Source organism: Diabrotica virgifera, chromosome 7, assembly GCF_917563875.1.
Source record: "Diabrotica virgifera virgifera chromosome 7, PGI_DIABVI_V3a".
Classification (NCBI taxonomy): Eukaryota; Metazoa; Arthropoda; class Insecta; order Coleoptera; family Chrysomelidae; genus Diabrotica; species Diabrotica virgifera.
Window position 1 is genome coordinate 223,341,563 of NC_065449.1, and position 22,200 is coordinate 223,363,762.

Sequence of the window (22,200 nt, forward strand, 5' to 3'; positions counted from 1 at the left end):
TGAACCATTATTTACTTCATCGAAACTAAGAACAACGTGATCTGCAAATTCTCTCTGCTCGGGACCAAAAGAATCCACTGAACACAAAGAAGGAAATGAATCAACTAAAGAAGCGGATGCCAAGCTATCACTGCTGTTATCGACACTCCATGTATTCTGTTTGAAATCCATTTGGAGGGAAAATTTCGAAGCGAAATTACCACCAAGCATAAAAGTAAGAGGTATCGATGGGACTACAATACAACTAATGATATGACAAATTCCACTGGCCTCTATAGGCAAATCTACAATTCCAATTATCTCCCTCTTCGAATCGTCTGCCAGAATGACTTCTTTGTACTCACATTTATTAATTTTTACCTTATTTTTCTTAAGAAACTCCAATCCCAACGAACCAACTAATGTAGTAGAACAACCTGTATCTAGCAGCAATGTAAACCATTGAGAGAATATTCGTACCTTAAGATGAGGCCTTTTATCACCCTTTTTGGAAAGAATAACAGGAGAAACCTGTACACTAGAATTACTGACTTTAGACTTATTTTTATTAGGTTTCGATTGAGTGAATAAGCGAGAACGTTCGGGTTTGAACTTAGAACTAGAAACACAACCACCGAACATGAAGGTTTCATCGTTCAGTTTTTTGAGCACCTTGGACAAGAAGGTTTTGTGAACCCTTCCTTTCCACATCCAAAACAAAATCTATGCAACGGTTGCCTACATTCCGGGAACGTATGATTTATTTTTCTACAGTTCCAACATATTACATTAGATCTATTATTAGCAGAGTTGCTAACGGAAGGCAAAGGAGATTTATCACGATTTTGGGTTGGGGGTTTAGAAAATTTCTTTTTATTCTTGTTAGATACATTGCGGTCCTGATCAACAAAAGAGACACTAGAAGAATGTTCCTTTTTTCCTTGGGGCAATAATTGCGCATTGTTTTCTAGTTTTCTTATTACCGAAGATAATTCATCTATTGTATTGGTATCTATTAAAGCGATCAAAGGAATATACTCGGGCAATATATTTTGTCTAAGATGTTTAATAAGAGTCTTCTCCAAAGGAGCAACCGTGAGACGTCTGGACAAAGCCAAAATTTGTGCCTGGAAGAGTGCAAAGGACTCGTTCCTTTTTTGCTTTCTTAATTTTATCTGATTCCACAACTCTTCATCGAAGTCATGGGGTAAAAATGTAGCTTTAACAAGGGTTGTTAGCTCTTGCCAATTAGACACAGTACCACGGATACTTCTAAACCAAATAGCTGCACTACCTGTAAAAAGTTCCACTGCAGAACGGAAAAGAACTTCTTTAGAGATATTTCTCGAATCAGCCATGTCCTGTATTTTTTCGAGAAAAGAAAACACGGCCTTAGGATCACCATTAAACTTTATATTCCAGTCTGTTAAGTTAATTGGGTGTGAAACATTTACAATAGGCGGGAGCGGTTGAACTACCGACTGAGCAGTTGAAGTGCTAGGCAAAGAAACTGACTGAGCAGTCACTACTGCCTCATCAAGTCTACCTTCCAGTAATAAACAAGTTGAAGAAACTTCATTCCTATACTCTATCTCATCATTTACACTACTATCGACTGGTAATCGCCCAATCCTCAAAGATAGGTGACACAAACGCGCTTTCGCCCTTCTATAAACAGAATCATTAATATTACCATCAAACTCATCAACTAAAGAAGAAATGTCACTCAAAATTTTATCAATATCAACTTTTTCCGTATCAAATACTAGAACATTTGTAAGAAGATTAATTTCACCTTCTTTCCTAAGAAGTTTTCTAAGCATAGTTTTCTTGTCGGAAAGAGATTTCTTGGTCTTGACTCCTCTAATATAGAGTTCATAGTCAATCTCGTCAACTTTCAGGAATTGAACAACTGAAGAATCCATTTTCTCCGCTCAAAACAAAGAAAATCAAACCAAATAACGAACAAAACAAACACAGACAAGAAAACGTCGATATAAGTCGAATTAAGGTGGATATCTTTTCTGTTAGATCCTAAATATATACTAGAAAAATTAATAGCAAATAAAAATAAAATAAAATAAAAAAATTAATAGCAGTCTTTCGCAATCAAATTTTACGTTATCTATTTAGGGTGAAATTGCTGAAATTTTCATTACGTTATTTACATAACATTTTTTTTTTACAAAACAATCTACAAAAGTCTTTTTTTTATATACAATCAATTGAAAAACAATGAAAACAGTTATTTGTACGACACTGTACAAGCAAAGATTTATGAGGTACTATTAAAAACAAAATATTTATTATCCCTTCTCCTGGTCGTAAGAACTAAATAATTAAGGTAGGATTAAAAAAGCAATAAATTTTGAAAACACTAGTCATTATTTGCTCTACCAGAAAGCAAAGGGGTAGACGAAACATGAGATTTTTTTTTTTTTGATGAATAAAATTCAACGAAAATGTCTAACTCTCAGTTATCCCCTCGTAACATAAGAGACAGGAATGTGGATGGAAAATTAACTACGATAAGGCTAATAATAAGATCGATCTAGAAGAAGAAAATAGATCTTGTCCCACGTTGGTCAGCGTCATTTTTATGTGTGGCAATAAAATGGAAAGGAGAAAAAATTGTCAACACATATGGGATGAACGAAGGCTCCGTTGCTCAGAATCGGTTAGAGGTGTGGGGTGGTTCTTTATAGTTTCTTATTAGCTGGGAAATATATGAATAATAGACAAAAAAATTAAAAAAAGGAAAATAGCTACTAGAGCTAAATTAGTACACAATGGACAAAAGGATTAAATAAACAATGAATCAATATTAAGCCAAAAGGGCGCCACTTTGATCTTTTAGTTTTAAAAGGGAAGACAAAGAAAAACTCTTTAGATAAAACAAACAACAAATTAAAAGGCAACTAAATAAAAATAATCTTTTCAAGATAAATATAAAGTATATAAAGAAAAAAAGATAAATAAAACCTACCTGGTTGTTTCTTACTCACTTGACCAGAGAGAAGGGAGATGGATAATTATTTACAAGCCAACATTATTGAAAATTAATACTATTTATTAAACAAAAAATTATAAAAAAAGAAGTTAAAGTTGACCTCTTTCTGGTTTTACATTTAAGAGGTATTGTCCACAAATACAAATAAATACAACATTAATTAGGTACCTTTGTGTCTCCGCTTTAATGTCCTGCAGCTTCCAACGCAAAGTCCAGGTATACGGTCGTAGCACTTTTCACTTTACTACCACAAAAATACAATACTGATGTGGTACATTTTCGAATTTACAAAAGTATTTAGTTTGAAAAGTTCAGCAATGCTTTACTGGTTTTAATAACTTAAGTAACTTGTTGTGACGTAAATACACGACTTCATTTCACCATGGTTATTAATAAGAACTGCTTAAATGATTAATATGAAATGTGTTCCAAAAGGAACAGGGGGTGTCCTCTAGACGAAAATAAAGGTCGTTGACTGCCGACATCAAACTCTGCAGCCAAATTCACAATCTCCATATTTGCACCTAAATGCAAACTCTCCCAGTGTTTTTTGAAGACATCACTGGACACTACATCATCAGAAGTTCGACCTCTCTCACCCGTTAGCTAATCGATAATCCTCATCTTAGCTACCTCCTCATCGCTCCTATCCTAGAAAACATACCACCCCTCCTTCAGCTCACACACCATGATCCGACCAACCAATCAAGCAAATATTGTCCTTTGCATGACGAAATAATTGACGAATCACGCAACCAATTACAGAAACATGAACAACCCTGAAAAGCACCATTTCTCCCAAAATATCACAAAACGTTAGTCCAGCCAATCAAAAATGAGATACCGTGATTTCAGATGACAAATATTAACCAATGCTAAGCCCTGTGGTTTTGCATGACACAATGTTTAGCAAATCAGAACAAAATACGACGATTTATATTTTTGCGTCGTCATTCTTTTTCGTCAAATCCTGAGTATGCGACTATTAGTTTGGAAAATAAATAAGTTTTAAAGTGTTTACATTTGCAAGATGTTTCCATTAGATCACGCCAAAAGATTGATCATAATTCATTCCTAATTAAGCTGACTTAAGTAATAAGAACAATAATGACCCACTCAAAGTTCAGTCGTATTTTTTTTACCGCAAGGGAACAGACACTTGTGTAAACACCTAAATTTTCGAATAGTCTATATCGCATAAACATTTTATGAAATGAAACTAGAGTGTTTTTTTTTTACCTCGAAGAGCCTTTTATCTTTGAGACTGTAAGAAAAATGACACATAAATCAATCTACGCTAAAGCGCAGGAACATTACGATTCTACTTGGGAACTTTTTCACGGCGAAATTTCACTCATACAGGGTGATACGAGACTTTTTCTTCTCCAAGTGAGATGGAATTCTTTTAAGAATTTAACGTGTTTCTGCATCGTTACAACATAAACCTAAATAAAAACCGAATGTGTGCCGGTATAAGCAATCAACCGTTACCAGGAGGTACGGAAGGGCACTCTATTGTCCTGGGGTTGAGAAATCGGCCCCGAAGGCGGATGAGCTGAAAATTCAGTCAACGGCAGTGGAATCAGGAAAGCAACGGGAAACAACCTGATTATAACTTCCCTAGTAACTCATAATGATAGATGTTGATAATGTAAATAATATATTGTTGTGATCTTGATTATTGATATGAGATAATATTCTTATATGTCACTTAATTTAATCAATGTATTAATACTAATCTAATTAATTAACCAGATCACATATCAATATGTTTTCAATCTCAGGGCGAATTATAAATTAATTACTTACTTTCGTGGCTTCTAAATATTTCTTAATGGTTCCTAATCGGGATAGAAAAGAAAAGAGTAAAAAAAATACACATATGGGTTACAATTATAATCAAAATATTTTTTATTTTATTTAAAAGGCAATCAATGCTTAATATTTGCTATTTCTTATTATTCTTAAACATAACATTTACAAATGGGAATCTTATTTCCTTTTGGTTTTCAATTGAAAGTTTTTATTAACATTTAACTATTAGGAGTTATTAGGAACAACTCTATTTAAGTTTGATGAAGCTTTTCTGATATTATTGATTATGTTATTCAATTTTTTATGTGGAATTTAATACGAAAAACCCATACATTCATGTCCAAACAAATGAGACTGACCTTTTCCTGGTGAACTGAAAATGTCCTCACACAAGACCCGTTTCCTGCTATCCTTGGCTGCGATCAAACCTCGTCCTGGCTTCCAGTAATGTTCTCCTTTGAAAAACTAGCTCGTATAGCTCTCGTTCCTGCGTCTGTCGTGATGCTGTGTTCTACCTTTCTCGAAACTGCTATCAGCTACCGGGACACTCTTGGCTCAAGGAGGTTCTTTTACTCTCGACCTGGCCTACTTCTCGTTCCACGATAGATACTCCACACTCACGGAACTACATCGGCTTTCTCACTCTCCGTACACTACCGTCTACTACTCGACTTCACTTCTCGACAGCTCAAAACATTCTGATCTCACTTTCTCATCCATTCCCCTACTTTCTAAATATCCCTTCCAGATTCACAAATCAATCTTCCACCACCAACTCTCATTCGTAATATTCCTCAAAACCAATTTTTAATCTTTCTAAATATGCTTAATGGATTTCAAAAGAAATATAGTTAATTCCCATTCTAAAATTACTTTCTACTAATTACAAAATTTAATGATCTATTATCTACTTCCACTAAGTCTTATTTATCATCGGCTAATGATCGAACCTTCCGCGAACAACGATAATGACCTATTATCGATTTCACTTGAGTCTTATTTAATCACTTCTTAAAATTAAATATAACAATTTGTTGTATACAGGTTGTTCTAAATTTATATGCCCGTGGTTGAGAAAATTGAAAATATTTTATATTAAATTGAATTCTGTTTATAATTATCAAAATTTAATTTTCATATCAAATAGAAATATAACAAATCCCCGCCTTGTATTCGATAAAATTTATCTGCAATTTTAAATAAATTTTCTCGAGGCAAAACCAACTCCCTGTATATTTCCTTACTTTAATCTACGTCTTATACCCCTTCTTCTTGTATTACTCTAATTAGTCCCACCTGTAGAGTAATTGTTTCCTTATTTTCAGTGTCCTCATCCTGTGTTAGAGTGTCGGCTATTATGTTGTCTTGCCCCTTTTCCCATATCAATCTTCTGTCTTTTTCCTCAGATTTTTCACATACTTTTACCGTGCATTCTGCATCCTCGTTTTCATATGCCTCCTCTTCAAATGCCACTGTTTCGATTATATCTTTTTCGCTTTCATTTGTTAGCTTTATTTCTTCTTCTCCTGAGCTCATCTCTTCTTTTGAGGAATCCCAGTTTTCTTTTGCTTTTGATACTCTCAATTTTTCTTCTTCTGGGCTCAACTCTTCTTTTGAGGAGCCACAGGTTTCATTTTCTTTTGTCTTTTTCTGACTTTTTCTCCCTTTTCTTCTTTGTCCTTGCTTCGTTGCCAAATTCATTTCCACTGTTTGTTCTTTACCTGATTCGTCCGTATTTTGTTTCTCCTGTTCCTTGTCCTGTTCTTCTTCTTTTTCTTCTGTTAGATTCATCGTATTATTTTTAAAATCTATCACTACATGTTTTTCTGCCAATTCGTCAACTCCTACTATCATGTCATGTGACATGTTTGGCATTATTATACATTGTAGTGCATACATCTTCTTACCCAGTCGTACCATTACTCGTATGCCTTCATTTATAGTTGCCAATGTCCGTTTGTTTGCGCCCACTAAATTTACCCTAGGTATTTTGTAAATTAAATTTGTTAAGTTAACTTCTTCTATTAGTTTTCTGTTGACCAATGTTATTTCAGATCCAGTGTCTATCATAATTTTAATTGGTTTCTCGTTGATAAATCCATCCACAAATTTTAAATTAATTCCATTTTTCTTTTCGTTGTTTCCTGCCAATTTAATAAACTCCTTGGGGTGACAAAAGATTCCTGTTTGCTTTTTGGTTTTTAGTGAGCGCCGTCGTGAAAAGACGCCGGTTGCTCATCGTTGTTTATATTTTCGTCATAATGTCTCTCTCCGTCATATTCATCTGTCTGGGTATTATTTACTTCTCTTCTATTTTCTCTTGGTCTGTCGGATCTGTTTCGGTTTTCTCGATATACCTGTTCATTTTGCCTACCATTATTTCTGTTTTCTTGATTTGAGCGTGTGGTGTTTCTATTCTGGTATTCTCGATTTCTGTCCTCATTCCATTGCCTATTTCTTTGTTCATAATTTCCTCTTCCGTTGTCTCTATTTTCGTTTTCCCTTCTGGGATTAAAATCTCGTCTTGTATAGTCCCTCCTATTTTGATTTCTATCTCTGTAATCTTGTGTTTCTCGGGGCCTGTAATCTTCTCGCGACCTTCTTGATTTTCTTTCTCTTAGACGTGATTCTCTTATTTGTAGGAATTGGCATAAACTATCTATGTCTTTGTAATTTTGCAATGTGATATGGTCTTCCAGCGTTTCCTCGAAATGTCTTGCAATCAGTTCGACTAATTGTTCCGATGAGTAATTATATTGTAAATGTTTTGCATTATTGTAAATTTGCAAAGCATATGTCCTTTCTGATACACCCATCCTATCATTGTATTTCCCATTTTGCAATTCCTTGTTAATTTCCAATTGTTGGACCTTTCCCCAGAAATAATTCAAAAATTTTTGTTCAAATTGTTGCCAATTGCCGAATTCTTCTTCTTTACTATCGAACCATAGGCTTGCTTCATATTTGAGATGGTTTCTGATAGTTTCTTTTGCTGTATCGAAATTTCCGATGTGTTGTATTTTCTTTTTCAGGCTATTTATGAACGGCACTGGGTGTAATCTTCTTACATCCCCGCCAAACCTTATCTTCACGTCATCTGTGCTATGTATAACCATTTCTCTTCTTTCTCCGACATTTTGTTGCGTCCGGTTTTCGGTGACTTGTTTTTCTATTTCTGTGATTCTTTTTTCCACTTCTTCTCTGTCTACTTGAATAGCATTTTCCAACTTATTTTCCAAATTTTCTAGTTCCTTTTTCTGGCCATTCGTTAACTCCTTTATTTTATCTTGAATTTTCATTTCATACTTTTCTATGCGTTCCTCCATTTTCTTGTTGTTCTCTTCTATGGCTTGTTTTGTTTCCTTCTGATTTTCTTGCATTATTCTTTTTGTTTCATCCATTTTTTGATCCAATTTTTGTTGTGTTTCATCCATTTTTCGTTGTGTTTCCTCCATTTTTTGATCCACTGTATCCATTTTCTTTGATGTTTCTTCCTGATTTTTCTCCATTGTTTGTTTTGTTTCTCTTTGATTGTCATCCAGTTTTTGTTGTGTTTCATCCATTTTCTGTTCCATTCTTTGTGACTGGAGTTGCATCATTTGTAATAATTTATCTATTCCTGATAATTCTTGCTGTTCTGATGCCATGATTGTCTTGTCTAAAATATCTTCTTGGTCTGAATTATTCTCTTGATTTGAATGTTCTTTTTGTTTTTTGTTGTCTTTGCTTTGGCTTCTTGTCACAGACATTTGTTTTCAAGAAGTACTGTCCCCGCCAAATATGAAATTTTACTAGTATGTTACCAAGACGACTTTTTCTCACCCAAATATTATAAATTGTCAATAAATATATCAAATGTAAATATCGTAAAATAAAATATTAAATCAGTTATGTAAAATTTGTACCTAAAGAGATCTAAAATTTTATGTTATCAAATGTAAGTATCTCACTTTTTACCACAGGCATATAAATTTTCAAATACCGGCTTTACTCTTTCTATCCTTCAAATTTGCCACTAGAAATACTTTACAATGCTTTCCACGTTGGACGACAGTTGTTGTGATCTTGATTATTGATATGAGATAATATTCTTATATGTCACTTAATTTAATCAATGTATTAATACTAATCTAATTAATTAACCAGATCACATATCAATATGTTTTCAATCTCAGGGCGAATTATAAATTAATTACTTACTTTCGTGGCTTCTAAATATTTCTTAATGGTTCCTAATCGGGATAGAAAAGAAAAGAGTAAAAAAAATACACATATGGGTTACAATTATAATCAAAATATTTTTTATTTTATTTAAAAGGCAATCATTGCTTAATATTTGCTATTTCTTATTATTCTTAAACATAACATTTACAAATGGGAATCTTATTTCCTTTTGGTTTTCAATTGAAAGTTTTTATTAACATTTAACTATTAGGAGTTATTAGGAACAACTCTATTTAAGTTTGATGAAGCTTTTCTGATATTATTGATTATGTTATTCAATTTTTTATGTGGAATTTAATACGAAAAACCCATACATTCATGTCCAAACAAATGAGACTGACCTTTTCCTGGTGAACTGAAAATGTCCTCACACAAGACCCGTTTCCTGCTATCCTTGGCTGCGATCAAACCTCGTCCTGGCTTCCAGTAATGTTCTCCTTTGAAAAACTAGCTCGTATAGCTCTCGTTCCTGCGTCTGTCGTGATGCTGTGTTCTACCTTTCTCGAAACTGCTATCAGCTACCGGGACACTCTTGGCTCAAGGAGGTTCTTTTACTCTCGACCTGGCCTACTTCTCGTTCCACGATAGATACTCCACACTCACGGAACTACATCGGCTTTCTCACTCTCCGTACACTACCGTCTACTACTCGACTTCACTTCTCGACAGCTCAAAACATTCTGATCTCACTTTCTCATCCATTCCCCTACTTTCTAAATATCCCTTCCAGATTCACAAATCAATCTTCCACCACCAACTCTCATTCGTAATATTCCTCAAAACCAATTTTTAATCTTTCTAAATATGCTTAATGGATTTCAAAAGAAATATAGTTAATTCCCATTCTAAAATTACTTTCTACTAATTACAAAATTTAATGATCTATTATCTACTTCCACTAAGTCTTATTTATCATCGGCTAATGATCGAACCTTCCGCGAACAACGATAATGACCTATTATCGATTTCACTTGAGTCTTATTTAATCACTTCTTAAAATTAAATATAACAATTTGTTGTATACAGGTTGTTCTAAATTTATATGCCCGTGGTTGAGAAAATTGAAAATATTTTATATTAAATTGAATTCTGTTTATAATTATCAAAATTTAATTTTCATATCAAATAGAAATATAACAATATATTTACTAATCATGGGACTCGGAATCCAAGATTCGGCGTGGGAAACAGCAGGGTTTCCTCAGTCGTCAGCAAGCGAATTCCCTGTAATTCATCAAATTTGGTAATAGATAAGGAATGTTTAATAGCGACTTTGAATATTACAAGTATGTTTGAATCTGGAAAGATTCACAATACGATTAAGGAAATGCGAAGGTTAAATATAAAAATATCTTAGGTATAAGCGAGATGAGGTCGCCGGGTTCTGGCCATATGACGATAGATAATTATGAAATTTACTACTCTGGTGAAGAAGGTCCTCAACATAGAAATGGTGTCGCATTTATTTTAGAACAAAATGTCACAAAATCAGTAAAAAATATCGTGCTATACTCAGATAGATTAATAATGTTACAAATAAAAACAAATCGTACAGACTTAAACATCATTCAGGTATATGCACCTACACAACAATATGACGATGAAGCTGTCGAAAGCTTTTATTCAAATCTAGACTATTTATTATCACTCACAGGAAGCCAATATATAAACACTGTATTGGGGGATTTCAATGCCAAGGTTGGAAGAGGTAGTGAAGAAGATATCGTTGGCAAGTTTGGTTTAGGAACGAGAAACGACCGTGGAGATAGAATTATTAGATTTTGCGTAGAAAAACAATTAGTAATATCCAACACTTTTTTTGACTTGCCTAAGCGACGACTTTACACCTGGAAATCTCCTATGGACACTTGTGGAAGAATAGTAAGAAATCAAATTGATTATATCTGTACATCAAAAAGATATAGAAATGCTATCTTATCCTCCAAAACATATCCAGGAGCGTATGTACCCTCCAACCACAATTTACTAGCAGCTAAAGTATTACTTAAATTTAAAAAGATTAAAAAACCCAAAATATCTCCTAGGATCAGCAAAGATAAACTTTCAAATGCGGAAGTGAAAGAAATAGTAACCGATAAATTAGAAGATCAGTTTCAGAAATTGGGAAATAAAAATTCAGAAGAACAATGGGAGTCATCCAAAGAAATATTGGAAAAAGTCCAAGAAGACAATCTAATGGAAAATCAGCGTAGGAATAAGCAACAGTGGATGACAGAAGAGATATTGAATTTAATGGATGCAAGAAGAAAATATAAGAATACTAATCTGATAGAATACAAAAAGCGAAACAGTATGATTCGAAGAAAAATAAGATCAGATAAATCAGAGTGGCATAAACAACAATGTAAAGAAATTGAGAACTAAGAGCGTATCTATGACGCATTCAATATGCACAAAAAACTGAAAGAAGTTGCAGGACCGAATATAAAATGTAATTCTCCACTAACCGAAGATAAAAACGGAAAAATTATAATCGATATCGAAGATCAACTAATACGACGGACAGAATATATAAAGGAATTATTCGATGATGAAAGAAGCGAACTAGAAACGCAAGATGACATGAGCGGTCCTCTAATAACTAGGGAAGAAGTGCAATACGCTATAAAGAACGCAAAAAACGGCAAGGCGATCGGACCAGATGGGATTTACGTAGAAACACTAAAGCTTTTAGGTACCTAGGGCATTAAGATACTTACGAAATTATTCAACTTAATCTACGAAAGCGGAAAAATTACTAAAGATTGGCTTAAATCCTCATATGTACTACCAAAAAAACACAGAGCCACAAAATGCAGCGACTATCGCACCATCAGCCTAATGAGTCATGTATTGAAAACTTTTCTCAGAATAATTCATCAAAGAACATATAGAAAATTTGAGGAAATAATCTCAAGTACTCAATTCGGTTTTCGCTGTGGCCTTGGAACGCGTGATGCACTATTCGCAACTTAAGTTTTAATTCAAAGATGCAGAGATGTACATCATGACGTTTTCATGTGCGCGATGGATTTTGAAAAGGCCTTTGATAAAGTTCGCCATGAAAAAATGCTACATATTCTCAAACTACTGGTCTGGACGGTAGGGACATTAGCATAATCGCAAATTTGTATTGGGGCCAGGCTGCATGTGTTAGGGTTGGGAATAAGTGCTCTGAAGAAGTAAAAATCAAGCGTGGAGTAGACAAGGCTGTATATCAGGGGTGGGCAAAGTGCGGCCCTCGGGCCGCATGCGGCCCTTCATACATTTTTTTGAGGCCCGCGGAAAAGAAGTGAATTATTTTCATTTAAAGATTTTTTAATTATTGCTAATATTATTAAATAAATATAGATAATGAAGCTATTAATTAACACTTTCCCAGCGGGTGATTTTTCCGCAAATTTTCAACATAATGTGGGCAATTATTTGGGTTTCCGGCAGAGTTTTGTTGGCTCCCTGAATGAAATGCACGAAATTTCAACAAATGGAAACAATATTTTTGAAGTAGTCTGGAACTGTTTGGAAAATTTTAAATAAACGCTGTAACCACCTAGTAAGTGTAACAACTGACGGAGCACCAAATTTAAGAGGAAAAAATATTGTAATGTTGAGAAAACTTAAAAGATTACGTCCATGAACAATTTCAGAACATCAGTTATTACTTTTCACTGCTTAATCCATGAGCAGGTATTGTGCAAAAATGTTTTGCAAGTAGTCATCGCCAACGTCATTTCAATTATAACTAATATTGTTAATTATTCGTTCTATCATCGTACATATTTTTATATTATTTAATTCTTTCAAAGAAAACAAAAACAATGAAGGGAATCTTAAGATTTTTCAAATTTATAACTCTGTTTATTTTGATATAAATGACGCGTATTGCATATTACGTATGATGCGTGTTTGCATCTATTTAAGCACGGAATTTCCCTTCAAATATTTAAGTAACTAATAGCAATGTGAAAATAGAATTTACTATTTTATTTGGAAATAAGCCACAATTTAAGTTCGAAATTAAATTTATTTGACGTTTCTATTTCCACTTCGGAAAGCGTTATCAAAATACAAAACATTAATAAATTAAACTAATTGAGTAAATGCTTAATTTATTAATGATTTGTATTTTGATAACGATTTTCGAAGTGGAAATGAAAACGTCAAATAAATTTAATTTCAAACTTAAATTGTGACTTACTCCCAAATAAAATATCTAGTAAATTGCATAAGATGTCACAAGGAAATAGCTTCAGAAAAATATTAGGGAAAAAAGAAATAGGTTCGTAGATAAAATAAAAATAAATAAATCTATAGCTACAGATATATTTAAGGGAAATACCATGCTTAATTAAGTGCGAATGCTGTTTAGGGGGGAGGGGTATAGTTTGAAAAATTTGAAATTTTTGATTTTTTTTTGCGGACATTGTAACTCAAAAACTACCTACTTGACAGATCCACCTGAAATTTTTCATAGATTTTCTTTAGACACCTCGTGAGGTAACTCTGTCGATATATTTATGTTTGACCGATAGACGTAGCTCGATATTGGGCAGAAAAACTGTAGTCGGATCCATACACGAAAAAGTAAAAAGTAAGTCGATATATGTTTTGGTTAAATACAAAATATTTTTGAATTTTGTGTTTCATTGACGAGTTCTACTGCAAAATCCAGCTGCCTGTAAAAATTTGCCACCGTTGGCTTATTTTTCAATATTTGGTCTTGAATTTTTTTGAATAATCTTTGATTTGGACTGAATATGTTTATTTAGTTTAAAAATAAAATAATTCTACCATAATTTCAAACAAAATTCAAGAAAAGGTGCTTTGAAATGTTGATTTCAAACCATGCCCCCCCTTAAACAAAATTGAACATCTTCAAGCGTTATTGAATCGAATGGTGGCATTCTGCGCGATATATGGTCTCAAACTCAACGCAAGAAAAACAAAGTTTATGGTTATTAGTAAACAGGCAGCCGTAAATAATAATAACTATAACGTAAAAATCGGTAATGACTCAATTGAACGAGTAAGTAATATTGTATATCTGGGTACTCATATTAATGAAAGCTGGAACCCTAGTACAGAAATAAAAAGTAGAATTGCTAAAGGAAGAACAAGTTTTATGAAATTTAAGAAAATCCTTTGCAGTCATGATCTAAATTGGGAACTTCGCATAAGAATGGTTCGATGTTAGATATTCCCAGTACTACTTTAGGGAATTGAAGCATGGCCCCTGACAGAATCGCTTTTAAAAAACCTAGAAGCATTTGAGATGTGGGTCTACCGCCGTATTCTTAAGATCAGTTGGGTAGAAAGAGTCACAAACGAAAGGGTTTTGCAACGTTTGAATAAAAGTTGTGAAGTAGTGAACACGGTTAAAAGGCGCAAATTGGAATACTTTGGTCACATAATGCGTCACCCAGAAAAATATGACATACTTCACCTTGTCATGCAAGGTAAAATAATGGGAAAAAGAAGTGTGTGCCACCGTACAACTTCTTGGCTTAAAAACCTACGCCAATGGTTTGGGAAAACTGCCACTGAACTATTTCGTGCACAAGAGTCTACAGGTCGAGCAAGTCTCGTAAATTTCACGATTGCGAGCCACGCTTCACGCAACCGTGTTTGCGTACTTGTGTTTCGAGTTGCGTGGTCGTGCGGAGTTATATTTACCAATTCGCCTGAATTCGCGCAATCGTACTTGAGACGCTGTGTCAGGTGAGGTGTTTGAAAATTTGTGTAACTTGATTGCTTGATTCTGTGGTGTGAAGGTGGTTAAACTTTTGTTTTATTTTTTTTGTTTTGTGTTTTTTGAAGATAACACAGAAAATACAAGAGGGCAGCATACTTTGCAAAACAACTGTTACAATTTGAAATCAACAATTTGTTAAGTTGTTGTCTTGCAGGTAAAAAAAGTGACTTTTTAAAAAAATTATATCTTGGAAACTAAAAATTATTTTTATTTATAATTGAAACATGTAAAAGTATAGTAGTACTCTCAAAAAAATTTTAGCCAAAAATATTCATTTTTGTAGAGTTGACTGCAATTTTTCGACAACAGCCCTTTTTTGCGGTGAGCAGCATAACAAGTCCAGTCTCATCTGAAATCAAAGTTTCTTGTAGTTTATACCTCTGGCTAGTGAATGAACAAAGGATTTCTTTTATTAGATGAGGTCATTTTTGTTTTATAAAAAAAACTACTTTAAAAATAAGAAAAATTGGGGTCAAAAATGTGTTTAAACTTATGTAAAATCTTCAAATTTCATTTTTTTTAATTCCTTCGTTCATATTCTAGCCAGAGGTATAAACTACAAGAAACTTTTTGATTTCAGATGAGACTGGACTTAGTTATGCTGCCAACGCAAAAAAACTTAAACTCTACAAAAATGAATATTTTTGGCTGAAACTTTTTTTGAGACTACCTTAAGTACTATACTTTTACATGTTCCAATTATAAATAAAAATAAATTTTAGTTTTCGAGATATAATTTTTTTAAAAAGTCACTTTTTTACCCACAAGACCTATGTAACCCCTTAAAAAAATGTTGGGAAGAATATGTTTGATGGCCAAGATGCGTACATATATTTAGAAGGAAAGTTCCTGATTTCTGTAGTATAATACATAATACCGAAGAGGAAGTAGCCCTAAGCGCCGGACTCCACTTGCGATTTGTAGTTGTGAAGATTGAACACATTATTTCAAATAGAAGTCAATCCATGATTATTTAGTCACAAATGGATTGACTTGTATTTGAAACAATGTGTTCAATCTTCCTGATTACAAATCGCAAGTGGAGTGCGGCGGTAATAACACCAAAATATTCCATAGAAGGTACACAGACATTGAAAAATTCCTGGAATATCCCCGAAAACCTGTTCCCTGAACATCCCAGGAAAATCCTGTGTCAGCATTTTAAACATTACCTGAATGTCTTATTGGAACATTCCATGAATGTCCACGAATGTTCTCTGGACATTCAAAATATATTTTGTAGACATTCCCTGGATATACCAGAAATACAGTGATGAGCGCTCTAATAACCGGCAAAATAGCACAAAAGATGTATTAAGTAGTGAGATAAAAAGACATGAAACTAGTCGAGCTGGGAAATTTAGCGATATTAACTTATACATTTAGGTTGTATTGATTGTGTACCACCTTCAGACGTATCAGACGAGTTTGGAAACTACCACTGTCACAGTGACAGTTTTAGTTGACATACTCCTCCGATATGTGTAAAGGTGGGATCAATATAACGTAAATTTAAAGGTTAATTTCGCTAAATTTCCCAGCTCGACTAGTTTTATTTCTTTTTATCTCACAACTAAATATGTTGCCCATATTTTGCCGGTTATTAGGGCACTCATCACTGTACATCCTTGCTGATGTGACTATACCTCCTATCTGTTTTTTCATGAGTTTTGTATGAGAGATGGAAAAACATGTTTTAAGGTCACCTCCTGTGTTCATATGTAAGTTTTGACTTGTTTTGTAGTTCATAGTTAGTTTAATTTACTACAAAACAAGTCAAAAAATATCATATGAAAACAGGAGGTGACCCTAAGACAAGTTTTTAGTCTCTTACAAAACTCATGAAAAAACAGATAGGATGTATTATTACATCACTGACGATATGTGGCCATACCAAATAATACATCCTTGATAAATATAAACATTTTTATTGAACAAAATCTTTTCATACATTTTTTTAATGCAATTTACTGATATTCCTAAATATTTCAAAAAAATGTGTCACATTTGCTTTGTAAACCTTTCTTTTGCCTTTCGTAGCCACATATTCCGTTTCCTTCCTGGTTTTTTGTAGACCACTTCTCTCAGGTGATTCTAAAAAAAATAAAATAAATGGTAATTTTTCTATCCTTTACAATTAACAATCAGAAGAAATATTATTTACAGATAATGATATGCATAATAATAATAGGTTTGTTCTAGCATCAGTTTGAAACCATCAGCGAATAGTAGACCAGCGCGAGTAGAGGGGATCGCACTGGTGACTGTATTATGTTCTTTTACTGACCAACTGTTTGCTGATGGTTTTTGACTAGTTTGACTGTTTGCTAGAACAAACCTAATAATAATGAATATTTTGTATTTTGACAATGACATCTGATGTGGAAGTCAAAACATTAATAAAATTATTTTTTCAAGTTAACTTTCACATGCGCGTCTTAAAATTGTACTTTTAATACTTATATCATAAATAACTACTAAAACTATCTTAAGAGGAAACAGTATCGATCAACAGGTAGCGAAAATGTGTTCCAAGATTGTGGCTGTAATTTTGAATATTTTTTCGAGATATTTGGCACACATATTCGTAATATGGACCACGTTATGTAATAACGGATTAACCGCCAAAAGTCCAAAATCGAGATAATAGTGCCATCTTGCAGCTAGGGTGCAAATCTATGTATAAAAATATGTTTTTTGTAAACTAAATTTAAAAAAAGCTGTTTTTAAATGCCTGTATTAAGCGACATTTTTTATTTTATTAAAAAAAATCTCACATTAGGATTTGTAATATCGAACTAAACGCCAGTAATGGTACATAATCCATTGTCATAAACAAAAATTCGCATCTTTTTAAGTGTAATAACGAATCAAGCGCCACGAATAGTCGGTTAATTCTTTATTACAAAACATAACATTTACTAACGTTTAAGATATCGAACTAAAAGACATCCTTTGTCAGGTAACATCAGATTAAGCGCCAAATATGTCTCTTAATCCGGTATTCGGATCTTAACTCATGCATATCTTAAAAAATCATTAACGAATTAAGCGACATTTGATCGAATAACATTTAAAATATAAATTATTTTTAAAAAATTTTAAACACATGTAAAAGTCTATTTACATTTGCATTAATATATTAAATATGAAACATGTCAGTACTATATTTTAGAAATACAGTGGAACCCCGATAAGTCGGCCCCCGATAACCCGGAACTCCGGCTAACCCGGACCGATTTTTATCAGAAAAACATTTCAACAATAAAAATGTATTGCTGTTACAAAATCTCGTGAACCTAATTCATTCATTTGATGACGTCAATATAAGAACGAAACGATTGAATCCGACATTACTGAAAATATCAGGGTGCAGATGGGACCCTGTCGCGCAATTCGCAGCAAATAAAATAGTCGTATGTTTTTGGCTTCATTTTATTTCGGTTATACATACGCATTTTCAAGGTTCACGAGGTTTTGTACCAACTGTATGTAGTATAATATTTGAGAGATAATGGGTATTTGTGTAATTTGAACTTATACCATAGTAAAAATGACTCATGGCACACCACATTCATTGTCGTGTTATCGAAAACAACAGGCACCTGTATTATCCTTTATTTATTTGAAACTGTTTTAGCATTGTTTAGAAAAGACTATTAAAATTATTTTTTTAACAATGGTCTTAGTCATCACTGTTATTAAATAACATAACATCAGAGACGGTATTGTGTGTAGTAAAGTCGTATTGTTCGCTTCCGTTCTGTAATCGTTCGTAAATCTATTCAGATTTTGTGTGCGTGTTTTTTGTCTATGAGGGCAACAAAACGTAAAAATGTTGTAGTGACAATGGAAAAGAAACTAGAAGCATTAAGTAGAATTGATAAAGGTGAATCTTGCAGCATTATATGGTGTCGGTACATCTACAGTATCGGATTGGAAGAAAAATAGAACTAAAATCGAAGAATTTTTTTTCAAAATGATAACAAAAGACAGTTTGGACAATCGGTGCAAAGCTAATAAAGCTAAGAATGAGACTCTTGACGACGCTTTGTATGTGTGGTTTTGTGTGGAATGCGAACGTGGTTTACCAGTGTCTGTGTGACAATTATAACGGAGTTTATCTGTAAGCACACCATATTTTATTAATTTTTACCATTTTCTCTGGCTAACCCGGATTTTCGATAACCCGGATCGGCCGCGGTCCCGATTAATTCGAGTTAACGGGGTTCCACTGTAGTACCAAAAACAAATTTAAAATCTTTAAACCGATTTATCTCAAAACTACATTTTGGCGCTTACTCCATTATTACATAACGCGGTCCATATAATAAAGAATGGCGGTACAGAGCCCAATTTGAAAAATATATTAATATGTGGAAATTACTCTGTAATTAAATACAATATAAAAAAACGAGCTTGTACCGCCATTAAGAAGAACAAAAAAAATACACTTTCTTCAAATACAACTTTTTTATCCGATTTTGTGTTATTTTGGAACTACTAAAATTTTTTATTTCATTAGTAGTTCCAAAATTACACAAAATCTAGGCATCGGATAAAAAAGTTTATTTGAATAAAGTGTATTTTTTTGTTCTTAATGGCGGTACAGGCTGGTTTTTTAAAGATTGTATAATTACAGAGTAATTTCCACATATTAATATATTTTTCAAATTGGGCTCTGTACCGCCATTCTTTATTATTTTACGAATACGTGTGCCAAATGCCTCGAAAAAATATTCAAAATTACAGTGACAATCTTGAAACACGTTTTGGCTACCTGTTTATCGCTACTGTATTACCTTAAAACATTGTAATTTGCTAAACCAGTATATTTTACTCTACTACTACTCTACTAGCTACCTCATTTTCCACTGTTTCTAAAGACTTGTTTACATGGGTAGAGTTTTGAGGAGAGTAGAGTAGCGGTAGTACTCTACCAAAAATGGCTTGATACCATTCACATGAGGAGAGTATAAGTATAGTACTGATGCTAGTATAGTGAAACCGATTTTTGTATTTTTAAACACTCTTGATTATAAGTGCACCTTAAATTCTTAATTTTTTGCTTAAGCTCGTTTACTCCAAAGCCCCCTTTGCCATTCTTTCGACGATTTCATCCTCCACAGCTTGCTGCAAACTTTTATTTCTGTAGTATACACTACCTAAATTCCATAAGCACTGGTATTCGCCGTATTATAGCTCTACAAGTTTTAAAGTTTCATCTTCGGTGAACTTCATTTTCACTATTTACACAAAACACAATTCCAGCCAGAATGACAGCGCCCCCATGTACTCTCCTACCTACTCTATTCTGCCATAATTGAGCGTGTTCCATGGGTAGAGTGTGCAGCCGAGTAGACATTTTGGCAGTAGTGGTGGTCATAGAGTAGTTACTTTGCCATAGGTTGCTAGTCACTCTACTTTAACTCCAACTATACACTCTACCAGCTATTCTACTGTGCTGAGCATTTTTACAGGTAGAGTTACTCTACTCTATCAAGTACTTGCATTATTACTCTACCCGTGCAAACAAGTCTTAAATCTACTGAATGAAAATCTACTTAGTCTTAATCTACTCTTAATGAAAAATGTCTAAAATCATTTACCCACCTAGTATTATTGTAGAATTTAAGACAGTCCAGTGCCTTATAAATAATTTCAATATGAATATTTTTTCCTTTAATTCTCCTTTAATACCACTCCATTTTAGATTTTGGGGAACTTATTTCATTGTGTTTATAGCCCATATTTATTGAAGGAACCCAATCTGGAGATTGTTATTATCGATTAAGTCGGCTGGTTTTCCTATAAGATTAAAATGTTAACATCTTCAAAAATCGTTACTGTTGTAATTGTAACTTACCAGATATAAAATGATTACAGCAGACAGGACAGGAAAATTTTCATTTCGCTAGTAAAACCTGTACATTGTATTGCATTTAACCATTGTTGTCTCTCAGATACCTTATTTAGTTCAGTTTAAAAGTGAACTTTATCTTGACTTTATCACAATTACTTTGCATTTCACACTTCAAAACACAACACCAATGAAGCATATTATCTTTCTAAATTAATACTTCCGGAGAAAATGTTAAATTAATCTTTGTACAACACAAAATTACAAAGAAATACAACTAAAATTATCTAAAACTCATTAAGAACAGATAGAATAAGATTTATATTTTACACCCAGTAGCCATATTGACATATATTATTATGAATCAGTAGAAACGATTATATTCAAATTTGGTAAATATAACTCCGCACGACCACGCAACTCGAAACACAAGTACGCAAACACGGTTGCGTGAAGCGTGGCTCGCAATCGTGAAATTTACGAGACTTGCTCGACCTGTAGATTCTTGTATTTCGTGCGGCTGTAAATAACACAATGATTGTTAATATGGTGGGCAACATGAGAGCCAACGATCGACAAACGTTCTCGGCACCTTAAGAAGAAGAAAGTTTCTAAAAATGCAAGCCATGCGGAAGTTGAGGGAATTTTATAATTCAGATCCCATCTGCTCACGCGGTACATTTCCCCCTGACCCTATGAAATAACGCCCCTGGGGCTTCTTAGCCACTTATCAGGGGATACATGAACCAGGATTATACACCGAGAGCAGTCACGGATTACAACGAACGAAATCGCAAGAATAATTATTTCATTTCAGCGTTACAAATTGTACTGTTACGAATATGTAAATGTATCGTTACGAACTGTCGCCGTTACCAGATGTCTTTTTACGAAATAATAATATAGTCAGCATACAATTAAACTTACCGGTCATATGATGAATATTTTCAAGCCCGATCCAAAATTCTCCATTAAGATCACCAAAGCCAAATTTATAATCTTTATAACCCAGATAGAACTCCTGAGATCCGTCAAATCTTTTTTGAATGTAAGTCCAACCACCACCTTTGGTTTCCATATCGCATAGAACAGAAAATGGTTTTTTGCTTGTTCTAGGCTTAATTGTATATATTCCTGTTTTGTTACTAACTAAAAATTTAAATACATGATATTAATATTATACCAATCTAGTAATTTTCTCTTAAGGCAAAATCACATCATCCACTTGCGCCTTAATTCAAACTGCTTTAAATGATGTCCACAGTTAATCAAAAGGAACAGGATTTAAATTTTCATCAAAAAAATCTAAAATAGTTTATTTTAGTAAAAAACATAATCCCAACTTCGCCGTCAGCGACTTCTTTTGTCATACTTTGTCAAAGCATCAGCTAATCCAAATAATCCAGTCAACGGGTTAATCAACTATACCAAACCAACAATAGTAAACAAACTCAGAACAGTAAAACCAGCTTCTCAAATTCTTAAAAAACTAGTAGGTAATATGGACCTAAGAACTACTACTCCAATCTCATATTCTAACATTCCACCATGGACACATGG

General features: G+C 33.5%; 1 protein-coding gene and 1 long non-coding RNA gene across 2 annotated transcripts in view; both read right to left on the reverse strand.

Moving 5' to 3' along the window:
* Positions 1-22,200, reverse strand: part of LOC126888803 (microfibril-associated glycoprotein 4-like) — a 57,927-nt gene that overhangs the window by 17,812 nt on the left and 17,915 nt on the right. The window contains exon 4 of the mRNA XM_050657184.1: positions 21,568-21,789. Within this exon, the coding sequence (XP_050513141.1) occupies positions 21,568-21,789 (222 nt within the window). The remainder of the gene's footprint in view (positions 1-21,567; positions 21,790-22,200) is intronic.
* On the reverse strand, positions 16,763-21,560 carry LOC126888804 (uncharacterized). Its single transcript, XR_007699652.1, has 3 exons — positions 20,647-21,560; positions 20,394-20,588; positions 16,763-16,874 (listed from the first exon to the last, which is right to left on the reverse strand). It is a non-coding gene; the product is annotated as an uncharacterized LOC126888804 (long non-coding RNA).